We start from the raw sequence: 25,268 nt of genomic DNA, 5'->3' as shown, positions 1-25,268 counted from the left end.
CTTCAGACAAATCTTTTGCTTAATGAAATAAAGTCTTGATATGACAAATCACCACATGAGAACATCCCTTCTCAAGAAGGATGACAAAATAGGCTGTGGCAGGTCAATGGGGCATTGATAAGACAGAATGACCGATAGAGGTTAAACAAATCTTGTAACATCATTATCGGCTATTGATGATAAAGTTGATAAGGACATATCATACAGCTGTACATACATGTCAATGCAGATGCCAGTCAAGGACAAAGTGTGTGTGTGTGTGTGTGTGTGTGTGTGTGTGTGTGTGTGTGTGTGTGTGTGTGTGTGTGTGTTTGTGTGTGTGTGTGAAAATGAGAGTTGAAGAACAGCTTAGCATAGTTGTTAGTCAGATGACATCTAATGACAAGGCCACTGAGGGGGTCAGTGTCATAGTTTTATTTGTCATTTAGATGTTCTGAGACATTGTCATATGTGGAATGAAGTCAATATGTTTTCTACAAAAAAGTACAATCTGTAAATCCCCAAAATTCATATCATCCACTATGTAGCAGAGAAATGTTCAGGCACTGTTGCATAACAATGACAAAACCCCCAAAGTCACGAAAATGACAAAGGCCACTCTCTTGGATTAATTTTAATTATCTATACAATAAAGAAACCAGATATTTATTACTATATGTTGCAGATTGTGCACTCTGTCAACCCAAAACTCAAATTAGTTAAGTTTGTCAAAGGGTTGCACATTAATTACAGGAGAGGATTTGAAATTAAGAAAAAATAATCTTTTAACATAATTATCCAAAGCACCAAATATATCCAATCAGAGTGGCCTCCTAGGTTCAGTTTGAAAAATGTATTCATAAAAAAAATAATAATTAAAAAAAGAAATCACAACATGTGACACTACAGCCAGATAGTTTTGTCATTTCTAACATTTGAGAAACCTGGCACACAAGAATACACCACTTTGTTCCTGGAATCTAAAGTGAGGTTCTTTTAAAAATTCAACAGTGTAAAAAAAAAAGAAAGAAAAAAAAGCATCGCAAATGGAAAAAAAATCTAACAGTAAAACTATTTTACAAGTAAAAAAAAAAAAAAACTACACAAGGAAGATCCTTTTAACGAACTTTGCAGTTGTTCAAAAGTGGAAATTATGAACAAAAACAATCAATGATCAACACAGAACAACCAAAACAATTCAGTTGATGACAACTGAGTTAATTGTCCAGAAGGTAGCATTAAAACTTATAATCCCTTTCAATGCTCTTTTTTTTTGTCTAGTAGCAAAAAATGCTATTTAACACAATAAAAAAACTTTCTCAAACTTACACAAAGTAACCATGTCAGGGTTTGATAGGGCAGACTGATGAGTCAGGAGGCTGATACTGACTGTGTGACATGTGAAGATGAAACCTCTTTTCTTGACAAAAGTGATGGGCACATCTGTTTCGGAATCACGGTGAATCCTGCCATCTTTTGCTTGTGTCTTTCCCAGTGGTGGGTCTCCTCCCCCCGGCAGTCTTTCCATTCCACTTGCATGGCAGTGACAATAATAGACCGGCCAAGTGTGAGTCAGTGTTACCTTTTCAGCAAAAGCGAGACGATTATGATACAAGTCAGAATTACTGCCATACCAGAAAGAGGAGTGAGCTCTCTGACTGTTGAGTCTTTCAAACGCAAACATGGCTGGAAGGCTTTCAGTCATCATATAAGAGATTTATATTATCCAACACTATGCGTTAGGCCTGTTTCAGGCACATGTTTAACAGCAACTAGAAGAGTACAAATCTAGGCGTTCTTATTCATGAATGTAAGACTACATTTTCTGATGGGAATGCCAAATTATTATCCAATAATAAAAATCCTGGCTTTGCTCCGTGAGCAAATGAGCCGGAAGGTTCATTTGAGCCGGAAGGTTTGCTCCCAACTTGCAAAGCAACTTTTCAGAATTTTGTATAGAAACGGTCAGAAGAACATCCTCATGTCCAAATCTGTCTCCGCAATGGTGTCCTCGGGTCAAAGGGATGCAAAGTAAAGATCCGCTTGTCTTTTTCTGAGTGAGTATGTTTGTTATTTGTGTGTCCATTGTCAGGAATGTGGCCACCTCCTCAGTCAGCAATGAAGTGTGTGCTTTACAAGTTGATTAACACACACCGAGAAATATGACAGTGATAGATTAAGGCCACGTGTTCAAACGGCTGTACAATCACCAGGTACTAGAGGGGAAAAAGAGATGAAAAATTCATCAACTACCTTTCATATACATAAACAGGTAAACATTACCAAATTTAAAAAAGCATGACTCACCTGGGAATTACATATGGCTTACAGAGTTGTGTCCATCTCCTCCAAGACCAGTGTGGCCCCCTCCAAGCTGCATCTGGGTGTCTACACCTTTCTCTTCCTCTCTTCTCTTCAGGCAGGCAGCTTTTGGGTTCAAATTGCGTTCTTTGAAAATAGACACAAGACATATACATATATAAATATTAAAACGCATGGGGAAAAAAAAAGCATTTTTTTCATTACGAAATTCTTCATAGCCTGAAATTACCATTTTGAACATACAGCACATTGAGAAACCAAGAAGGGCGTAAGAAGAAAAGGGAAAGGTGAGATAGAAAAATGAAAAGAGATGAGTTTAAGTGTTTGACAGAAAAGCAGAGATATCTCTCCCATTTTCTCCCTTTCTCCTCGTAGTTTGATTGTCCAGTTTAAACAGACTAAAAGCAACGAGAAAGCAAAAAAAAAAAAAAAAAAAAAAAAGACACTTTATGTGAAGTGAGAGCACGCTTCCAGAGAACCAGGTTCCTTATGATCAGGTGGCTTTTCCAGCCATGATAAAAGATGGCTGGCAACACTTGTAGTTTTGGCCAACCTACCTCTGACCTGTTTCTCCAAGCCCAATATGACCTGAACGGCCTGCTGCAGGATGACAAGTTTCGTCTGGGCTTTGTCGCTCTGCAGATGAACCTGACACATTCTGCCCAGCTCTCTGAAGGCTTCGTTTATGTCACGGACACGCACTCTCTCCCTTGCGTTGTTAGCTAGGCGGCGCTCACGCTCCCTCTGCTCCTTCTCCTCAGCAGTTAGGTTCTCATCGGTCACCGTGACAACACTGCAGCCAGTAGGAAAAGGTGGGTGGAGTTGGAGGGTATGTTTAAAACCCCAAATCCCAAACCTCACTCTGCCAATAGTGGTGTTCTTGTTAAAGCTGCTACAACTCTTGAGCGATATCTTTTTCCTCAGGATATTTTTGCCCTGTTACAGCCAAATAACTAAGTATGACGTAAGCTTAGAGTTCTGCAGCCAGGATAAGATTAATGAAATTGGTGAAGATTCTTCCCAGTGGAGTTGGGCTGTGTTGCAGGCAAGTGAGCAGAGGTGGATCTAAAGTTTATACATTACAAAGATTATAGATTCTTCACTCAAATATGAAAGGTTTCAAGTTCATAAAGCTAAGACACATAATTCAAGCAAAGGTTGTATCAAAGAAGTTAACTGCTGTGAAAAGGGCTGAATCACCTGTCATCATAATTAATAAACAGATATAATTGGTCGCTGGGGTCCAGGATGGAATCTAAGGGGCTATGGTGACTGTCCAGCACAATGACAAAAGTTGTGCAAAGAGAGAAAGAAAGGGAGAGAGGAAGCAACATCCTCTGCCAAGTGGAGCACATAGAAAAGGCCACAGAGATAGAGGCAAGGACAGAGACTGGAGGTATCATGTTAAATACATCAGCAGCAGATGTATTTATTTTCACATGAGGAAGAGTAGTTCACTGTTGTCATCTGTGAAAAGAAAAATTAATAATGGCAGGGGAGTGAATAGAAACATGGATATACTGCAGAAACAAAACAGCATTATGAATGTGTTAACATTTAAAGACTGAGAAGACTGAGACATGCTGCACAGTCTCTGTCAACACATGAAATTGACTAATTGGTTTCATGCCTGCTTGTTTTTTAATCACTAAATGGTGAGTTTAGGTAGTAAGGAAAGGTGGTGTGCATGTTGGTGAGCAAACATGAGCAGAGGGTTAGAAAAGAATGAAGACAATAATGTATCGGGGAAGCAATAAGCTGAAATGTCTCTTGAAAAAAGAAAACTCAAAGGTGAAAAATGCAAGTCCACAATAGCTGTCAAATCTTATCATGGTAACTGGACTTAGCTGCTTTGTGAGAAACTAAGTCCATTTACCATAATATGATTTGACAACAATTGATAATGACCTGGATGATCTAGAACCTTCACGGACAAGTCAACAATAGATTTGTTAATCCAGTCAAATGGTGAAGCAAAGATAGGTATAAGTATTTTAGGTGAGAATTGGAAGACAAGGTCACACATACTGCAATTCAACAAATCCCAAAGAATGTTTATCCAGTATGTGTTAGCAGAAAACTAAAATATTAAAAGACAAAGCAATGACTGGGGATTTTTAAAAACAACCACACAGCTTCATTTCCTCATTCCCACTACTCTCTTCAGATTATATTTTAGAAGCTTATCAAAACACAATATACCATCAGGCATGTACTGGGCATTATTTGAGGTAGTTAAACTAAAATGAATTCCATCACAAGAAATGGATGATTAGGACTAGCAGGATGTGTTAGAATCTGTGAAGTGAAGCCATGTGAGAGTTTGAGCTTTTCAAGCGAACTATCCCCTCCTCTTCCTTCCTCCCTGGACACCCACTGACCTCGGACTTGCTGCTCCAGGTTGAGTATTACGTTAACAGCCTGTTGTAGTACGTTCAATTTGGTCTGTGGTTTCTCATAGTTCAGATGGAGCTGACACATGCGGCCCAGCTCCTTAAAAGCCTCGTTGATGTCCCGCACACGTAGACGTTCGCGGGCGTTGTTTGCCAACCTGCGCACTTTCTCTCGCCCAGCCTTAATCTCCACTGGTAGATCGTCATCGTCATCATCATCATCATTCAGACTAGTGGAAAACCAATGGCAGATGAGGAGGGAGGGACACAACAGTATGTATGCAATTCTTTTACTTGTACTGATTGTGATGTGCACTAAATGCCCTTGAAAATGTCTACACTTCAAAGGTGCTACAACTGGAGAGTAAGGGGAACTCAAATAATTTTAAAAGCACCCCTTTTTAAAGTAATACCACAATAGATCCATGGCAACTTAGGCCAGAAGCACAAAAAGACAGCATAGTTCTAAAACATTTGTTTTACCTCTGAGAAAACAGAAAAATTAAGGATATTAGGAAAGCAATGGGGTAAATCTAAGCATTAGAATAATGCGGGCAGTGTTTTCAAACTCGTCCAGTAATCTTGATTTAAAAATAATGCAGGAAAATCTAGCTTTTCAATAAAGTGCAAAATGAAACATTAAGTAATTTGTTTGAATAAAAAAAACATGATCAATCTCTGTCACATTTTGTATCGTGAAATCTGATGTCATACTTGAACCATTACTGTATTGCACATGTTGAAATAGTAGCCAATAGAGTAAATGACAGTAGGCATTGCATTACAACGGCTGACAGTAAAGACACCTTGTTCGAAGGTGGTTCTTCATGTCTTTGTTCTCATCCTCTGACTTATCAGTGACAGAGCAGTTTTCATCCTCCTCTTTTTTCTCTCGTTTGATATCGACACCACTGCAACGAGTTAAGCCACCAGCTGGGCCTGACAAGAAATGAAAACATTAAGTCACTGACCATGAATAATCAGTGATTTGTAGATTACATTTTAATACACAGTCTAATTCTAACATTAAACTTCACTGATGAAAAGAGTGACAAGTCTCACCTGTGAAACTTTCTGGCTGAGAACTGGGTAGCACAGATGTGGAACCATGGTGACTGTGCCCAAGTACTCCACTAGAGGGCATACCAACAGAGTCCTCATGGTGACTTGAGACCTTCAAGAAAATATTTTCAACAGTGCTTCAAGGTGATGTATATTGAAGTGAACCAAAATGTGAATGTTAAGGTAAAAAAAGACAGGGAGTGCTACCCTGTGCTACTATGAATAAATAAATCTCACCAGTCCAGGCAGACGACTTGTTAGCCCAATGGCTGAACTACTGAAGGTTTGCGGTAACCCTAAGCCAGATGAGAGCAGACTGTGCATTTCAGCCAATCCTGCTCCACCCTGTCCACTGGCATGGCGTTGAAGAACATTGATGGCTTCATCAAGACGGTCCTCCAGTTTATTTGCCTTATGAAGTGGGAAACACAATTACATCAAGGAAGATGTTGAAATAGAGTGTAATCTCAGTGGCTTTCATTTCATTGACAAAAACAAATTATTATAGACTGTCATACCATGGACTGAATTCCACCTTGAAAGTTAGGGGAAGGTGTTCCCTGGCTAGAAGAGCGAGTCCACTGAGATGCAGAGCCTGGAGGAAGTCCAGAGTATAGCATTTGTTTAGATACGTTTTTCGAATTTTTTGTTTGAAATGAAATTCATTTTTAATAAATACATTGGAAGCAAATCAACTTTCATTTTCTGTTAAGTCATTTGTCTTAAACAGCATACATTTTGATGTTGTTTTAACTTTGAATCAAAAATTACAAATTTAAGACAAATGGATAGATGGATAGACTGATCAACTGACGACTGGTCTCGGTTGTACCCTGCCTCTTGCCCAATGACAGTTGGGATAGGCTCCAGCATTCCTTCAACCCAAAGTGCAGAACAAGCGATAGATAATGAATGGGTTGATTGATGTATTGAAGGCAAATGTTGATAATGTTGATAAAGAAGATTGATTCATTCATTCATTCATTAACTTCTACTTATCCAAAGTCTGTCACCCCGCTTTTCCTAAATAAATTAAACTAAATTGTAGACATCAATTTTGATCACAACACTTTTCAAAGGGTTGATTACTTCAAGACAGGCTTTCTAGTGTGTTGCTGGAGACATGAAACCTGGCTATAGATGTGAGAAAAAGTTTTTTACTGACCTGATGCAGCCTGAGGAGAACCAGAGGGGGTTGAAGGTGATGAGGAGTAGCCATTACTGTTTGGATCTGAAGGATAGATCTGAGCGGACAGAGGTGACTGTTTTTTAACTGAATGGAAGGAGTATTTTTAAAACAAGCTTCAAATAAATGTGTACACTCAAGAAACTTCAATAAAACATGTGAGGATTATTGTTTTGGATTTTAGTTAAACTTACAGACGCCAGAGCTTTTCCAATTTCATCACCCGAACTTCCAGGTACTGCTCCCCGATTGGCTTAAAAGAATGATAGTAAAGATTTAACTGCAACCAGTTCTTATTGATAATTTTGCTATGTGATAGTATTGCAACAAAACATAAGACGGAAACTAAACACTTCAAAGGTTCAGAGGGCATACCCATAACTGTGTCAGTGCCAGCCATAGGGGGTGTGTGGCTAGAGGGTCCGAAGCTGTTAGAGCCAGAGTGGAAGCTGGCAGGATGAGCCCCGTTTACTTCACTGCCAGGCAGGGGATAATTTTGCGGAGAGAGGGGTAGTGGCTGCCGTTTCTTGAATGCAAGGAGGCCCAATAATTTAATGCACAATCAAAGACAATATTCCCCCCAAATTTATTTGTAAAGGCTTGAAGAAAGAAAAAAAAAAAGATGACCATATATGAAGACAGCGCTTACCAGTCTATCTTGTGGGTTTATGGCAGTGAAGGGACCATGCTGGTTCAGATGAGGTGGGTTGCCAAGCATAGCAGGATAACTAGGCTGAACCATCGACCCAGCAGAACCCCATGGATCAGAGGGCGGGTGGAGGCCTTCTGTCAGGGGGAATCCAGAAGGAGGGAGGAGCAATAGGGTTGAGGGATAACCAGCCACAGGAGATGAAAAGACAATGAAGGCCACATATGAGACATGTCACATTACTGTGATGACTTCATTCAACCGTGATACACCATTCAACACCAAGGCACCACAGGGTGTTCACTTGCATGCAGCTCACATCACAGTTCACCCCGACTTCCATAAAAATGTCCACAGTCAAATTGCCAGAAGTAGAGATTTACAGGGCTTTATGCATGTAGATGTGAAATACACTGAGCAATAAACATAACCAGAGAGAGATTAAAAATTTCAGTACAAAATGTGAACGTCTCCAACTCTTTTGTCAACTGACCTTGCATGTAGAATGGAGGTGGATAGACGTTTCCTGCCTTAGAAGCCGGGTAGCCAGCATTGTCCCTGTTAAAATCTTCGCCTGAGGCTGATGCATATACCTACATAAAAGTGAACAAAAAAAAGACTTTGGAGCTCAATCCTTTAAAACACATTGCAGTATATAATTATAAAGTAGCAATATGATACACTCAACTTGTTTTATCTTGCATTTGTGTGGCATTGTATTCTAGGCATATAGGCATATAGCAAAGCACTACATTTAAAAAAAATCTATAGTGCAGCCATTAAAAATAGTTCCTAGTTCAAAGATAATTAAATTGTTGACTAAGGTCCACTGGTCTGTATCAATGGGCAAACTGCTGGCCCAGATTTTTTTTTATTTTCCACAAGAATTTAGTACAAAGAAAAACCAACAAAAGAAACAAAGGAAACTTTTTAAAGATGTTGATACACGTAATAATAGTTACATTTCTAAGAATAGTTGCTCTCATTCTTTCTGTAATAAATATGAACAAGTGTTACACATAACTTGTGTAATTTGTGTAACTCATAATGCATTGTTTGTTAAAGGCATTGTTACAACTGTACTTTGAATTTCAAGTGGATTGATTAAAAGGCATGATTTTTATTTAAAAATAATGTTTTGTTTAGCTGAAGAAACAAAAACCAAAAAAATCTTTACAGTACTTTTAACAGTTAAAAAAATCTTGTATAATGTGTTCTTTTTTCTAATTTAATCTAATACTTCTTTTGTGTTTGATTTGTTAAAAAGTTTCAGTATTTCTGCAAACTGGTGAACTGGGCACTGTGCATTAAATATCCTATAAACTCTGAATAGTTTGAATAGTTAAAATCACACACAATGTGACAAAGAATGGGGGATGCAGTTGGACTGAATGCACATTATGCTGGTTATAAGGGGTCTAGTGTTCTTAGCCACCATATCCTTCTAAATCAAGACTATTGTAGACAAAAATCTAGTATCAAACTATGCCTCGAAAACTCAAATCCAAACAGACTTAAGTTTTCTTCTGTAATTTGATTAAATAGAAAGAAAAGGGAGAGAAGCAAGAGGGGAGAAGAGAGGAGGGAATGGAGAGATGCACTCCTAATTACTGAACCATCTGCCGAATCCTGGATGGCTGCCAACTCCACTGGCAGCTGGGATAGAGGGATGGGGGAGGGAGAGAGAAAGGGGAGAGCTGTTGTTTGTGGTGGCGTACGGGAGGGGTTGTGGGGTTAGATGGGAGGGGGAGAAAGGAAGAAACCAGAAGAGAAGGAAACAGGGTGCTTAGAGAGTGAGGCTGAGAAGGAAAAAATGAGGTGGCGTAGGAACCATCAAACCCCAGTATGAATTCCCTTCAGTGAGCTAACGAGTATACTTGGCAGAAGGGAAGAAATGTGGCCATGAAGCAAAGGGCCTTCAAATACAACACACTATAAATACACTACAAATGAGTGACTGGATGAATGAGTGGCTTTTTTCCCTGTTTTCCTTTTTTTATACTCGTGCAGCAGCTACACAGCTGTATGAGCTGAATGTCCTGTAATGCAGCTATTCCCCAGCAAACCATGAGGAGATGCCACATGAAATGTAAAAAGGGATGTATTCTGAGAACACTGGCTTCTGTGGACGGACTGAGGCCTTAGAAACAGTTTTAAGTTGCAGTATTTCTGGATATAAGTACTTACAGAGGAGGGTAGTCCAGGGGGAACCTTCCTTATCTTTTTAGGCTGTGGTTCTGATGGTAAAGAATGAAAGTCACATTTAGAGTGAAACAGCATGTTCTTGATCACTAAAACACATTTCCACTTGTGACTCCTGACTAGTCATTAATGCATGATCAAAAGGCATTCTAATCGAGTGTTATTCAGTGACTTCCCAAAAACAGAAGTAAGATTTTTCAAAAAATGTGCTGACATGTACTGACCTTCAAATATTGAGAATAAAAAAAGAAACCATGTACATTTGGACCAACATGGCAGAATGTTTAACTTTCAAAGGATTTTACAGAAGTTGTAGGCAGTCACCAACATAGCAACTGGGTTGATGGAAAGCAAATACAAGATCAGTTGAGGACGAGACATGAGGATTTTTTTTTTATAATTTTTTGTTTGATTCAAGTCAAAGACTGCTTATTGTTATGCTAAAAATCCAAAACTATTCTTATGCAGGTCAGGATTTCAAACACATAATTTTAAATACATAATTAAATTCAATAGGGCCATGGTGATGCCAATAATAATGTCAATGAAGTCAAAGTACAATCTTGCATCCTACACAAAGTCCCTAAAATCTTACCAATGCGGTCTTGTGAGGGTCGCCTGCGTGGGTTGCTGCCTTCATAGGAGGAATAAAACTGAGTGTTGGATTTCAGGCCAGACGGAGAAAGGCCATCAGGGCTAGGCATGGGTATCTCACTGGGCATAAAGCCGGGCTACAGATGGTTTGATAGAAGAATAAATGAATTGTGATAATAAAGGAATTCAATTCAGTATGGTGACGGATATAGAAAAAAATATGCTGGACAAGAATTTCACAAAAATAGCATGAGAAGGGGTGTTACAAATTACTTGTGATGCAAATGATGAGTATGGTCCCCGCTCAGCCTTGCCTGTTAGGAAAAAGAGAAAATGAAATTAAGCCGTGATCGTGAAATTTAGGGTGTTTAAATCCCAATCCAGCAATTCCCTTCTCATAATTTGGGTGCCTCCCATCTGCTGTGTATGTATATATGATGTGGTTTATTTATGGCTCTGGACAACAAAACAACAACAAATTGCCCCATTATAAATGGTTGAGGGGCAATTGTGCCCATTCTTGCATCCCTCCCCTGACAGTTTAACAGAGGAGAGCTGTAGGCCAACAAAATCCCAAGGGAGAGCCCTGTTTGTGCATGGGTGCTCTTTACAACACCCATCCCCACCCCCACTTTGAACACACAGAATAAAACACACAAACAAACTCCTTCTCCACATCCTTCCTGATTACTCTGCTGTGTTTGCTCTCCAAGGCTTAATCTGTGGGGGACTAAAATAGAACATTAGTATCTTACCTGCCTGTCAACTTTCCAAAAAAAAAAAAAAAATCAAAATGCCTACCATAAATATAAGTGTGCTGATATGTATTTCAATGACCCATAACCAAACGAGGACTTAAAAAACAGCAACTGTAGTTTGACAGTTAAATTCAATTTTAACCCTCTTACCGACGATCCCTGGTCCAAACAAAGGGCCAGAAGCAATGCGTTCTTGCTCACTGTATATAACATCTTCACCATAACCCTGGAGAGAACAGGATAAGACTTGAGGTATATAAAGAAATCTATAAAAGCAGTATTGTTAAAAATCCAAAAATATGATATGATACGATGAGACATTAGAGCACAACACAGGACACTTAGATCATTTTAACAGCCCTAATATTTAAGATGGACTCGATATTACCTTTTTCGAGGACTTGATATTTTGCTTTCAAAGGTCTTTCAGGAGGTACTGTTTTAAGTGGCATATTATGGCATTCAAGAGCTAGCTTGAATGGCATTACCATATTAACTCATGTAATAGCTATTTTGCTACAGAGTGTTTTTTTTTATAGACTATTATTACTAGATTATATCAGATTTCTACTTTAGTTTGATAAAAATTGTCTTGCATCTTATTAAATGGTGTATTTTCTATAATGTATTTCCCCTTGGGTGTAAGAGAATGTTTCTGGAGAATTTTTCTAAGCTGCATGATTGACAGTGCCTTTTCTACTCATTTAATCACCAGTATATCTTCTTTTGTGATAAACTAGGGAACAGTTTGCCTCTGTGGGCTCACGGGTTCAACTGTGAATATACAGTATGATAGTTTAACTACAGAACTGATAAAATTGTAATCCTTTTAAATTGTGATGGAAATTAGTCTGGGCTGCTTAGAATTATTGCAGACCTGTATGAATACTAGGTACTTTAATCGAACAAAGAACATTGCTAAAAATCCAATGAGCCATAGAGAGGAAGAGAATTGTGTGCCTAATTTAGCAATTGTGAATAGTCTTCTGAAAAGACATTTTCTTTAACCTTCAGAGCCACTGGATTTGATGATCTCAGAAATGCCACCTCATATTTGATGCAAGCAAATTTTTCAAATAACTCATATCTGGGGCAGGTTCCTCAAAGTGTATGCTCAGAGCTTTAATTTGTGCGAACAGTGAAATCATGGTATGACAAGTGAATAACTGTTTAAATGGTTGTTTGTGTGCAAGCATAAGAAATATTTTAAGTATATCAACTCCACTCAATGTTTCACTGCAGTCTTGAAAGCGAACAGTATATACGAGCTCTATATCAATGCGTTGAATAAAATTTTACTGTACCCTCCCCTGGCTGAAAGATGGGCTGTTCTGTTCACCTGGCCCCCAAGGACTGGACCCACTCCTCTCATCCACACCTGAAATACAAAGAAATGTGTTACACACTAAATGGTAGAATGAATTAGAGGAGTCAGCATCTTAGCTTTGAAAAATTATGTCTTATTTTGATGGACTTAGAATTTGACTTGAATATGTACAGGTTGTTCAGGCCCCGGAAAATAACATCCAGTGAAGGCTACACTTCACAGCTTGAACATTACCACAGACAGGATAGTGACAGCACTGTCACATACTGTAGATATGAGCTGTGGGAAGTTTGAATAATTAACACCTCATATGAGACTCCCAGAGCCATTCTCGACATTTTTCCATTCTCCCACTCTAGTCCTTTACATTTTCCATGGCAACAGTCATTCATAGCCCATGTAATCTCCCACATTCGACAACACCTTTGCCTAAATACAAACGCAAGGTCTCAATCTAACATAACTGACACGTTATCCCTGGCCAGAAGACTTCAGCTCTCAGAAAGTTAAATGTGTTGGAAAGCTGTGATTCCAAAGATTGGTGAAGCAGAAATTCTTGCCATCGCTTTTCTCTCAATCTCCTCTACTACTGCAACAAAGCATCTCTAGGGGAAAGCTGAAGCTTAATTGCATCCTGATTTACATACTTGTGCATATTAATGAAGCTAAGCTCTATGAATATTCATATTTTTTGTTTTGTTGTCTAATTAAAAAGCTGAGCGGGGAGAAGATGGGGGGCTGAAACAGGCTAGAATCCTGACAGGATCAGCAGTTTAACAGAATGATGGGTCCACAGCACCGAGATCTGCTAGATTGCCGTGACAACTGTGATCTATACACACGACACCAGCAGAATAAGAGATGAAGGAGACAATTGTTTGTCCCTTTTCTGACAGTTAGTCTCCATGTCAATCAAAGATGGCAAAGACAAGCCCCTCAATTTTTCTGCAAGTAGACAAGTGAAAGATAACAAAAACTCTTAATCCTTTCAATTAAATGTTGCTATACATTAGGTATCAATTACATCTCAAAATAAACCAAACTCTATTGCAGTACACTTTAAACATACCCCCTTTTAAAGCTGAATACTTTGACTATTGCCCAGTCAGCCATTAAAACTTTAAATGCCAATAACATTTGTATAATTTTATGTTATTGGCACTGATTCTACCCCAACCCCCACCCCGGTACACTAAGATATAAAAAGGTATTCAGTCAAAACTTGTGCTTCTTGAAGAATAAGGTCAGTATCAGGGAATTTGTAACCCCATCCTTGACATTAATATCAAGTGCCACAAGAGCTGTATTTCATGTGTAACCTAACCTTGAGGGCGCTACTTTATCTTGTACTACAGCTTTTACGTTAACAACATGAGACAGAGTTGTCAACAAAAGACACAAAGTAAAATATTTGTACTTTTCAATTCATAGCTAAGACAGTTACAGAAATCAAGCAGACACTCCAAAGCCTCTCTGAAAAAGTCATTTTGAATTTATCCATACAGAGAGATTAGAAATACTGAACATCTCACTGTCATTTAGATAAGTGCAAAGACTAAAAGTGTGTCACTGATAACATAATGACATGGCATCAACAGTTGGGAGAAAGTTGTAAACAAAGATGATTTAATTTCTGACAACTTGACAAATGTAAAGTTTTCTGTAACTTGCAAGCAAGTAACAATTACTTCAAGTGGGCATATATTACTGTTAAAAAAATCCAATTTAGAATGTATATCCTATACATGATGGTAGGTTTTACAGCTGTATAATTCAAATAGATTTAATGCACTCAAGACCTGTTGCAAGGGTAACAATTTGATGGGTAACTCTAAAACTGACACTCATTCCCTGCAATAGAAACTGCAGATATTTTCCACAGATGCCTACACACAGGCCTTGGCAGAAATATGCATTGCATTCAAGACTAATACTCAGTAACAGTACAAAAAAAAACAGCTAACTGTCACCATGCGTTCACATCATATTACTTCAATGTATAATGATAGTGTTTCAATAATTACTCTTATAATGGAGCTTCTTATTCAGACAATGTGGTTAAGCAGTTGTTACAAAACAATGTGTATTACGGGTAAAAAAAAAAAAAAAAACGTATTCAGCTCACAAAAACAGTTGATAACTTGAATGCACATTAAACTCCACTCTTTTTTTACTCACAGACAAATTAATAGTCAAAAGGCAAAATAACTAAGAGACTATAGATTCTATTATTAGTCTGACTGTATTTTAGACTTTATACGGTGAATCCTGAAATCAAGGACAGAGTGGTCCATAAGGAAAATATGAATGAGTTTAGAAAAGGTAAATCTTTGTGCATGACCAACTTGTCATGCACATCCATATGTTCTAAAAATTTAATAAGAAAGGCCTTGATATCTATCCATTTATTGTTTTCCACAGACATACATAGTTGAAATCCACATATTTGAAAAAGGACATCTTTGAAATTACCCAAGGTTTACTCACATTAGAATGGTTTCGCTTGGTTTGCTAAAATTGTGGAACCTTGACATATTTTGACTATAACTATACATGGATTTAATACATGTTCATCTTCAAGTTGAGCCTGGAAAGACATTCTGCCTTGTTCCTGTTCACAATGGAAAGTAGCCATATTCAGTGACTACAGACCGGGGGCTCTGAGTGCACATCATAATGACACTGGAAAGCTTGTCCCAAAGAAAAGGTTGAGCCATCAAGGGAGCCTCTGCAGTGCACTTTGGTGTAGAAAAGACAATTACTGCATCTCTCTGTTGCACAGGCATACACTTACCTTGGAGGGAGGGACAGCATTTAGGATTTAAGCTGGACTGCTAAAAGACTAGCACGAGGATTGGAACAATTACATTGAGTTAGTGGTGTTCAAGAGTTTTCCAGCAGTGCCACAGACAACTGGAAGTTCCCCAGAAGCAGTGATTTTACAAAGCTGTCCACTGATGTCAGTGCTTATAATTCCGCTTCTAAGAGAATAATTGGGTGGGGAGATAGCAGTCACATCGAAAGAAGTGAAAAATATCCACAATCCCATCAATGAATGCAGATTGTAGGTTGCAGATTGCAGATGGTAGGTCTAATACATACAACTGTCTTGTCTCAAAACAGTGCATTTGTTTTTCTTAATTTGAGAATGTTTTCTTATAAAAGATGGTCCAAAAATCACACTGTGATACAAATGAATATTTTTCCTCAATTATGAAAAAAAAAAATCCATTCATACTTAAGTTCCATTCAGACTTAAATTGGGATTAGCCTAGATACAAAATATTACCAGTCTTATGATGATTTAGATCAATTCAGCTTCTGAAAAAAATTATATTTGTTTTTTGTCATAAATTACAGTCTTGATTCATTCCAGATTCATGAGATGCCCATGTAATGCACCACTCAGACTATTAGTACTGCGAAAAAGGAGAAAATGGTGAGCACACCAGACATATTCTCTACCCAGACACGCTTCTTCTCTCAGCATGCAACGCCCCTTTAAGCACGGCTAGTCGATAATTACACAGGAAGAGATACTGGAAACAGACATTCAGCCTGAGTCATAAGCTTCATGGTTAAAACTACAGGACATACATTGACCAGACTTGCAGACATGTCTTAGTTTTTATAGGAACACTGCCCACGGCATCGAACACTAAATGTGTCGTTTAGTCTACATACACCTTCTTCCTTCCATGGCAAAATGAGTCACACAGACACAAAGCCTGATGTCATGGGAGATCTCAAGAGACTGAACGCTGTTAATGAAAAAGTGAACGAAATACAATGACATGAACTTGGCTTTTTTAACCTGTGAGTTACTGATGATTACACAAACATAATGCAGTATTCTCTAAATACTAAATGCATGAAAAAGTTGTATGTTTTTATATGCTGGTATTGACATATACTTAAGATATAATGTTATGGTAGGTAACAAAACCTACTTGTGACTTGTATCGTCTTTTCTTTGTTTCACTTACACAACTGAAAACTGGAACCTTTTATGCAAATCTGAATCTCCTTTTCTTCTGCATCCACTGTTAAATATAAACTTCAGAATTCTCACTTTCCAGTGTCAAAAAATTGAAAGTGAACATGAACTTACTGAGTAATTTGAAGAATTTGACAATACTTACAAGGAAAAAGAGACAAGACCCTACATCTAAGAGGAAGCCTCTATGAGGGAGGTTTCCTCAATTTGAATCACCATAAACCATAAACCTTAACCATATTTGGGAAAAAAAGCAACATTTGATCCCAAAAGGAAACAGGCCACGATTACAACAATATAGTTTGATTCTACCAGAGAAGGACTACAGTATAATTAGTTAGAGAGTGAAATAGTAGCCAATTGTATTCAGGTACTAGCTGATTCTTGCTCTTACTTATTTCTCTGCCTAAGTATTTCTCTCTGCAGAAGTATATGCTGAGAGATATGGTTGATCATTTTGACTATTTGTTTTCCTTTCTTTCAAAAACTTCAATGATTTCTGTAAACAAATAGCCCTGTTGTTTAAGAGGGGAATTAAGGCTTGAACAAATCCATGGCCATGAAATCTCTTATATGTTGAAAAATTTCTCGTTTTACTGGTGGGCTGAGCTTTTAGAAAAGGTCCCCAGAAACAGCAGGCTTGGCAGTGACCTGTGTTTATCATAGTTAAAATATACAATAACTAAGGTCTAGACTGCCTTAACGTTTTCAGATGAAATATAGCAAGAACAGTATATTCTAATGAGTTATATATTGGTTGGGAATATTTCATTTAGACAGTCAAACTAGATGATAGTTTTTTACATTCAGTGTTGAGACACTGAGATAATGAGTGCTGGTTGTACATTAAAAAGATGACAGATCCAACCTGTGTATATAAAAGAATGGTTGTCTTGTGGCACAACAGTATTCCACGATACAGCTCAAGCATGAGTCAACTCAGTTGTTTTTGCATTTCCATTAGGGATAGTACCTGGCACCCAGTGCTTTCCTTTGTACCTGATCTAGTGAGATTCCCAGTAAGCCAAGTTGATAATCAAACGTGACATCAACAGACTGCCAGCCACTGATTGGTCAGAGAATGTTCTCACTGAGCGCAGCAGTTGACACAAGAATCAAGCCTTCCACTTTTTTTAAAACATGTAAGAGCGCTGCATCTTAGCACAGCTGCTTCATCTTGCCACCAAAAGTCTTCTGTCTCTCTTCTCTTGCTTTACGTGTGACAAAAAGCCACAAACCGAGCAGCAAATACACTATTGTCTCCGTGTACTCTATTGTTTGCGTGTTTGGGGTTACTCACAAAACAGCATAATGGTAATTTTGCACCGCCATGCAATGATGACCCCAACCAATTGGGGAGGTAATATAAAGTAATGGAAAACTACCTAAACAGTCAAGTCGAAACCATGTAGTGAAAAAGCAGCGTCAGATCAGCTTATTTTACATAGATGACCAGTGAGGTTAATGTTTAGTCCTGAAAGTTACAATGGCTTCTGATCGTGATTCATTTTGACAATAGAAGAAAGAAAAGTCCAAACAAATGCCTTCTCTGACTCTGTATCACATTACAAATCTCAACTGTTGGTCCATATGCTTGGTGTTCTAAATTGTCACTGTCTGACAAAAGAATGACTAAACACAATGGAATACAACAAGAATGAAAATGGATAGATATGTTTATGTTCATGAGGAAACAGTGCTTCTAAAAAGTGTTGTAGAATAAACCTTAAAACATAGATTTAGAATCTCGATATCTTGAACCACTTTATATTGCTAATGCAATTTCATGTTCACAGACTTGTGCCTTTATCTTTTCCAACTAACACTTGTCAACTTTTTCAAAGAAAAGCAGCTTGTGGGTAAAATGTGGTAAAACACTGGTTCAACAATTAAACCTCAACCAAATATGCTTGAACAAAAGAAAAAGAAAATAGCATTGTCCACGGTTTCAACAGATTAGTACATCGGTACAGACAATACAACAGGTAGTCAAACTCAGGAAAACAGTTTCAATAGCATCAGCACAGAAAATTATCATTAAATATTCCATAAAAGTTTTTTTTACAATCATGTTATTATTATAACCGTATCTCTGAGTCAAATTTCTAATAATGATGAGAAAGCTCCAGTGACATAAATATATTTGGAAACAATTTGAAATAATGTCTTAACCTTTAAAGAAGCTGACAAAAACATTTTGAAAGTGAACCTCTGAGTCTACAGAGATTGACTGATGAACACATAAGAGATATTTCAGGGTCAGTAATGGTTTTAAGATTTTAGGATAATACCATAGGCAGCCGTTAAATTGATAGCATCTATTTATCGCATTTGTAAGCATGTATCTTGCTGTCACAAAAGGACATGCTCTTAGCTGTGACTGAATAAGAGCCCCTTATACCCCACCCAATCTCAGCTTGCCTTACCTTTCATCTCAGTTTCAATATCCTGTTTAATTTGTATTGCTAGCCAAAAGATGTGCTTCAAGAGAGAGCTGAGGAGCCTCAGATAAGTCAAGAAGATTTTCAACTTTTGAGTGTGAGGGTATTTATTAAAAGATGTATTCAATAATTCTACTCTGTCAGAAATTGATAAAATTCAACATTTCTTTTTAAATCATTACAATGAAATGTTGTTTTCCTAACTTTAACATCTATTTACAAACACCCGCAGTAATCAGTAACCGCAGTACTTTATAAGCCTTGAATAGACATGATTTAATTAAAGATTTACCAATTATGGTGCTTCTGTCAGAGCCACCATAGGAACATTTCACAGTTTACAGACACCGCCACTTGACCAGATTAAATTTATTCAAGAACAGTAACACCACATAGCCTTGTAAAAGGGTGGTAGTCTCAAAGCCACTGACGGACTCTGACTTGAGACCATCTTTGTAGTCACTTGACTAGATACCACATGGATGTTTTGCAGCCTGCAGCAAATAAAAATTTGGCAGATACAAAATATATGTAATTCATCCAATCTCTTTTCTTCAGAGTTACAATTAAGCTCTGTGCATGCACTGTGTAAAAACCCGGGTCTTCTGCTATGATTTTTCTGTAAGAACCTTTATCCTTAAATTCTGGGATGACAATGGCCCTTTGCTGCGATGCCTGGACATTTAGAGCTGCAGATGGTAACCATCACCCACCACTGTTTCAGATGTGTGGGGGCTAGTGAAAAATGCTGTACTGGTCTATGCTTTGCATGTGACTCATTTGAGGCATTTCAGTAAGCTATCTCTATTGTCAAATTAAAGCAATATAAAATTGTAATGAAATCAATGCTAATTTTTGATGGCCTTTAAAATCAAGCCTTTTTACCATGCTAAGTGCATGCTACTGTGCTATGACATGAATTCTGAAAAGATGAAAAAATTCACCAAGAAATGTATAAAAACTGTTAATACAGCCAATCCCCAACAATGTTGTTCATCCATCACAATGGTACATTCAAGGCGAACATCACCAATAAATCAGCAGTAACAGGTCCAGATCAAATGTGGTGCTCAATCTGCATTAACTTTTCAGTAACTTTGTCATTAAAAGGACAAATGTAAAGATTAGTAAGGTTTTATCTTAATCAGGAAATACATTAACTAATATGCTCTGAGAACAAACTTTCACATTGTTCACATATTTTCAAGGGGTTGTCCACACTTTGCCACATACTTTAATCATTGTGACCAAAAATGTAACCAAGGCCACATTAAATTTAAAAAACAAACAAAAAAATCAACTTCTGTTGTCTATATGAGTACAAACATGTATGAATTGTGACGCAAGAAACTTTAAAAGACAATACTTTATTGATGGCCACTGGGAAAGATCAATTGAATTATGATTATTTAACTACATTTGCTGATTTTTTTAAAAACCTAACAACCTAAAAAATATCCTGGACTATTTGGTTTAGAACTTGGTTGGTTCTGGTGTATCCCTCTCTTGACTTTAATTACGGATATTGCTTTACTGCAAATTAATAGCAATGCATCAGCACCAGCCATTTTAGATAAATATGGACTAGCTAATTGAATAGACAAAATGTAGTCTTTTATATGATAGTGTGAGTTTACGTTAAGCTTCATGGATATCTTAAAACTGACACTGGTTTTTCATTGGACATGTTCATGACAACACTAGATAGTTACTAAGATTAATACAGGGAGTGCAGGAGTACTGGGATCCCTTTTTCACAGAGGAAGCAAAGGAGGTTAATTATCTTATCCCCATCAATCTCCTTGTCACTGCTTTTGTCATTTGTGATTGAATGGCAACAGCTGAGAAGGTGAGGGATGGGACACTTACAAGGCGTGGATGAGGAAGGACATGACCCTTTATCTATTGCTTCACATATAATACAGTACAAAAACTCTCTGAAGCTCTGTCTAGTAATTGGTACTCTAGAAAAGCAATGCAACACAATATTTGCTGAACCAGGACGATAACTTTTTCATTACCATTTAAAAGTCTACTAACGGCAGTGGGGATAGAGTGGTGAGACTGGAAGAAATTCTGAAATGCATTACTACATTGAAGCAGAGCACTGCCTTTTTGCTACAGGTGAAAGAAATGAATGTTATTTTAGTAACAGAATTTTACTTCCCCTTTTAAAATGACAGTTGAGTTCATGTTTAATATTTTGTATCCAAATTATGAAGAGACTCAAAAGAAAATTTAAAATGATATCTCACTTAAACTGAGGTCTTCAAGGATATAAAAACAAAGGGGATTGTTTTTGACTTACCTGAACCTCCAAACTGACTGCTGGCGAGAGTAGTAGGGCGATTCTTGCCATTTGAAACTGGAAGCTCAAACATCTAAAAGGATAGGGAGGAAATCATGAGCAAAATCACCTTAAGTCTATCTAACTACTTGTTGAGTTACAGTATGTCTTAATAACCCAACAGGTGATGAGATGATTCTATATCTGCCTTTTGTTAGCCATTTAGCTACCATTTCAGCAAGTAAAGACAACAGTCCTTCAAACTCTAAGCAACTGACCAACCCCTGGTTGCCCTGACATTCATTCAAATTTTGTAAAGGATGCATTTCTGACAAATTCAAGTAATCCTCAATGAAATCTTACCGCACTAAAATCCAGCAAGTCGCTGAGCTCCTTGTCTGTTCCCACTGCAGCCATTCTCTGCTGCTGTTCCTTTGGCCCTTTCAGTCTCAGCTACAGGCAGAGGTAAGGAAAATATAAGTATTTTCACCATTTGTGTGATAGTTCACTATTCTGATAGGCAATGGCACACAGAGGCTATGAATGTGCAAGCTCATGAAGCACTATTTTAAAAGGATTTCAATAGTATGTTTTTTTTAAAAGTACAAACTACAAGAGATACAAGCACTATTTGAGAAGAGATCGCTTATATGGGCTCTTAATGTTCAATGTCATTTATGCACTCCTCTCCAACAAACTGTGCTATTCGTAAACTGTCTGCTCCACTCGCTGCACTGTTTCGACCAAATAACATCATATATAGCACATGCATCCCTTATATCATATTTTCTAATCAATAACCTAGCGTGGAAAAAAATATAGTCCTGAGTTCCTGAAGTCACTGTCACATTTTTTCAGCTTATGTAGAATTCTGATGTCGCCAAAAAGATCGCACAATAGTTAGATACTACAGATGTGGACCTAAGAAATCCTGTGCTCAACACAAGGGAGCAAAAGAAAATATTCCCTATTGCACATGCATGCGAAAGATGAACCCCCTGTTTAAGCACTTAAGCAGGCTACGCCTATACTCCTACAATCTGGAGTTACATTTGTAACCTGTCTTTCCCTGGAACACCACATCAAACAGGGGCAACTGTGGTTCAGCCACAGGCCATCTGCACTCTTGTAGCCACTGAGGTCAGGCCGCTTCTCCTACCTCCAAAACAAACAAATGATCTTTATCAATGAATCCTACAGAGTTATAATTGTCTGGGCACATGTAAATGTGGTAGTGAATTACTTATTGAATTAAACACAAAGTGTTAAAAAAACTACAGATATAATTATACCAAACCAGAAATTTTTACAATTCTTTAGAAATAAACTATTGTCAAATTCAATTACCCATATATTTGTGATTGGCTGCACAATACAAATACTCATAGTCATTTTAGATGGTAATTTGTTTCATTATACCCAATAATGCAAACAGTCTGACAAAATGGGGGCACATTCCTATTATCACCAACTGGGTAAGAAGGTCCCCAAATCTGAATGGTAGAAAATACGCATCTTTAGTATTTCAAGTTGAGGATTGGTAACATCTAAAAAAAATCCCATCCATCAATGACAGCAGATTTGCGACATAAAATTATTGAATGAGAATAACCGTCTGAATTTCTTATGCATCAGTCATGAATAATGCACAAAAGGAACTGGTGGGTGGATGGACCTGTCACGACCACTCAGAGGCCATTTAAGGGGATAATTAGTAGCATTACACCCTATTAACAACTAAATTATAATCAAGATCAATTTATTCCTTTCACTTGGACAGTCTAAAATGAAGCTGCCTAATATGAACAAGATTCTATGAGATACTGAATTCTTGTAACTTTGTACCAATTATTTTGTTGCAAGTTAATGAAAAGGAAAGGTGACATGTGTCACACAGAAAAAAAGAAATCAAGCAATTCAGAACTGGGATCTACATTTAGTTCTACTCTAAAATTAATTACCAAAAAACAACTACTAAAGCCAAAGACTTTCAGTGGCTGTCTGGACAATCATACTCTTTAAAAATGCAATATCCACAACATTATTTACCACAAAAAGCAGGCTATGCCATTGATTTGCTTTGTCTATCCTTATGTTGGCAAAATTCTACACATGGGTTTTCAAAAAAAAAAACTACTATATCTTAGCCCATTACAATCTCAGATTAACATGGATATGAGGACGACAGTGATGACTTTAAAATTGATACAGTTTGATATTTTTGTCAAAGATACCTTGCTGATTTAAATTTATGTCCCCCGAAATGTAATCAACATATTCCATGAAAAATACATCCATAGAGATATGATTTCAGTTGAAGATTTGCATTTCATAGACATTTGTACATTAAGTCTTGGCAGCAGTCTTTCTGACTACGTTTGTAATTTTGAATTCAGTGTGGCCTGCATGAGTAGTTACACTTGTCGATGCTATTCATATGAATATTACATTAACTTCAGATAGAAAGACATAAAAATAGACAAAAGTACCCACCACCTCACCAAAGATGAATAAAAACAAATTTGTGACAAAAATATATAATTAACTCTAAATGATCAATTTGTTTAGATAAAAAATGTCCTGTAAAGACTAAATTGTAAGTTTTAATGGACTGAGGTCAAAATGGGGGTCGAAGTGTTTAGCCCCTCCTAACAAATGGAAGTTGCACTAGCCTGTCTTGAGCTACCCCCACATTTTATCTTTCCATCGGGAAAAAAGTGAATGGGGGGTGGAGGGGAATCCAATATAACGCTTGTAAAATGGGAAAACCTAGTGTATTATCTACGTTCGGTGTTCCCATGGCTCATCTACAGCTTAACATCCGGCGAGATGTTTAAAAGGACCAAAAAAAAAAAACCTGTTGCCTGCTTTCACGTCGAACAGGACTTCGGATGAACACAAAGACTCGGGCAGCAAGTTTCTGCTGAGTAGTGAAAACGCGGTGAATGTTGAATAAAAAGTAGTCTTTCCAAAACAAAAGTAAAATACCGAGTTTTCCTCACTGGGCTCTGAAGGAAAAAAATCCAAATTCTGACTGCTTTTCTTGCTGTTTGTTGTTGTACATACGAGGTGCTTCTTGACCGGGGCGGAGGGTTATAACAAATAATAACCGCATTTAAACACGTAACTTCCAAATTTCAAGTGCGCACATTTATGGCTCATATGAATGGGTTAAAAACATCGTTGGGCATTCGGACAACAGGTGGATTTGTAATCTCATTTTAATGCGGTTATCTTGATAACAACAAAAAACAAATAAACAACCACGCACCAGATTCTCGGCTAATGTCAATGTTTGTTTCCAAAAAACCTTCATCCAAGGACCGCAGACATCAGAATCCGGAGGAGGGCTACCTCGGTCTGATAATATGCTAATGTACCGTAACGTTATAGCCTATTGAAGTGAACAAAGACGACTTTTCCACCACACTTCGGCTCCTAACAGCCCGTGGTAACACTGCGTGTCCGCACAGGCCAAAGGGGAACTAAAATCCAAGACCCCTGCTTTTCCCGGCGGGGGGAAACTCTAATAGAACTTGGGGGGGGGGTGAAGGAGGGGGCGAATGCGCTTAAAACTTGAAAATGACTCCGGTGACGGGGTTGACAGGCGACCGACGTCCAATGTGCACGGCTTTGTCACGGCGGTGCGTTTAAGCAGACATTTACCTGGGAATAGCAATGTGGCATCCAACGGGGGAATAAACGGGTAAAGAGAGAAGAGGGAAAAACAAAGTTGGGGACAGGGTCCTTTCCCCCCCCCCGTGGTCCGGACCGTGGGTTGGTGAAGATGAGGAAAGGCTGTGTTGCCCAGCCTGCCGCCTCGTAGCGTTCGTTGTCTTCGTCACGAAACTGTGAATTCGTCTCTCACACGAATCATAACTCCAGCGTCGCTACGCGTCTGCAATATTGTTGAAATTGTAACCATTTCATTCCCCGAGTAGACATCTTAACAGCCTCCACATTGTCGGTTCCAAAGAAGTATTCCTCCGCAGCGGCAGCCCGGGGGAGGACATGGACACAGAAACATCGGTGGTGTCCGATTTCAACTTAAACGAGGAAAACAAACGCGGC

General features: G+C 38.0%; 1 protein-coding gene across 4 annotated transcripts; it reads right to left on the bottom strand.

The window, feature by feature from the left end:
• Positions 1-399: 399 nt before the first annotated feature.
• On the bottom strand, positions 400-25,031 carry tcf3a (transcription factor 3a). Of its 4 annotated transcripts, XM_086172713.1 has the most exons (21): positions 24,864-25,031; positions 21,561-21,650; positions 21,219-21,291; positions 12,450-12,523; positions 11,296-11,371; positions 10,661-10,701; positions 10,389-10,524; positions 9,779-9,828; positions 8,085-8,184; positions 7,592-7,728; positions 7,318-7,468; positions 7,137-7,195; positions 6,922-7,000; positions 6,275-6,351; positions 5,994-6,167; positions 5,757-5,868; positions 5,501-5,633; positions 4,853-4,924; positions 2,859-3,094; positions 2,287-2,427; positions 400-2,195 (listed from the first exon to the last, which is right to left on the bottom strand). In XM_086172713.1, the coding sequence occupies exons 1-20, from the start codon at positions 24,882-24,884 to the stop codon at positions 2,294-2,296; spliced, it is 2,025 nt and encodes a 674-aa protein (XP_086028839.1). In that variant the 5' UTR covers positions 24,885-25,031; the 3' UTR covers positions 400-2,195; positions 2,287-2,293. The 4 variants fall into 4 exon arrangements, with proteins under 4 accessions (XP_086028839.1, XP_086028840.1, XP_086028842.1 ...); XM_086172714.1 differs by lacking the exon at positions 2,859-3,094 and having other exon boundaries at positions 4,683-4,924; XM_086172716.1 differs by lacking the exon at positions 2,859-3,094.
• Between the last annotated feature and the right edge of the window lie 237 nt (positions 25,032-25,268).

Source organism: Fistularia commersonii, chromosome 25 (genome assembly GCF_037954325.1).
Source record: "Fistularia commersonii isolate RoL2024-O1a breed Wild chromosome 25, RoL_Fcom_v1.0, whole genome shotgun sequence".
NCBI lineage: Eukaryota > Metazoa > Chordata > Actinopteri > Syngnathiformes > Fistulariidae > Fistularia > Fistularia commersonii.
Note: the sequence above shows the minus strand (reverse complement) of the source record. Positions and strands in the feature narration are given on the sequence as shown.

Bases quoted from the DNA above. Each gene is read 5' to 3' on its own strand.
- tcf3a (XM_086172713.1), bottom strand. From the start codon at position 24,884: ATGCCACATTGCTATTCCCAG. The intron at 10,525-10,660 runs GTAATTTGTAAC...AACCATCTGTAG, and splicing joins ACTCATCATTTGCATCACAA to CCCGGCTTTATGCCCAGTGA. The intron at 4,925-5,500 runs GTGTCTTTACTG...GTTTTCCACTAG, and splicing joins AAGAACCACCTTCGAACAAG to TCTGAATGATGATGATGATG.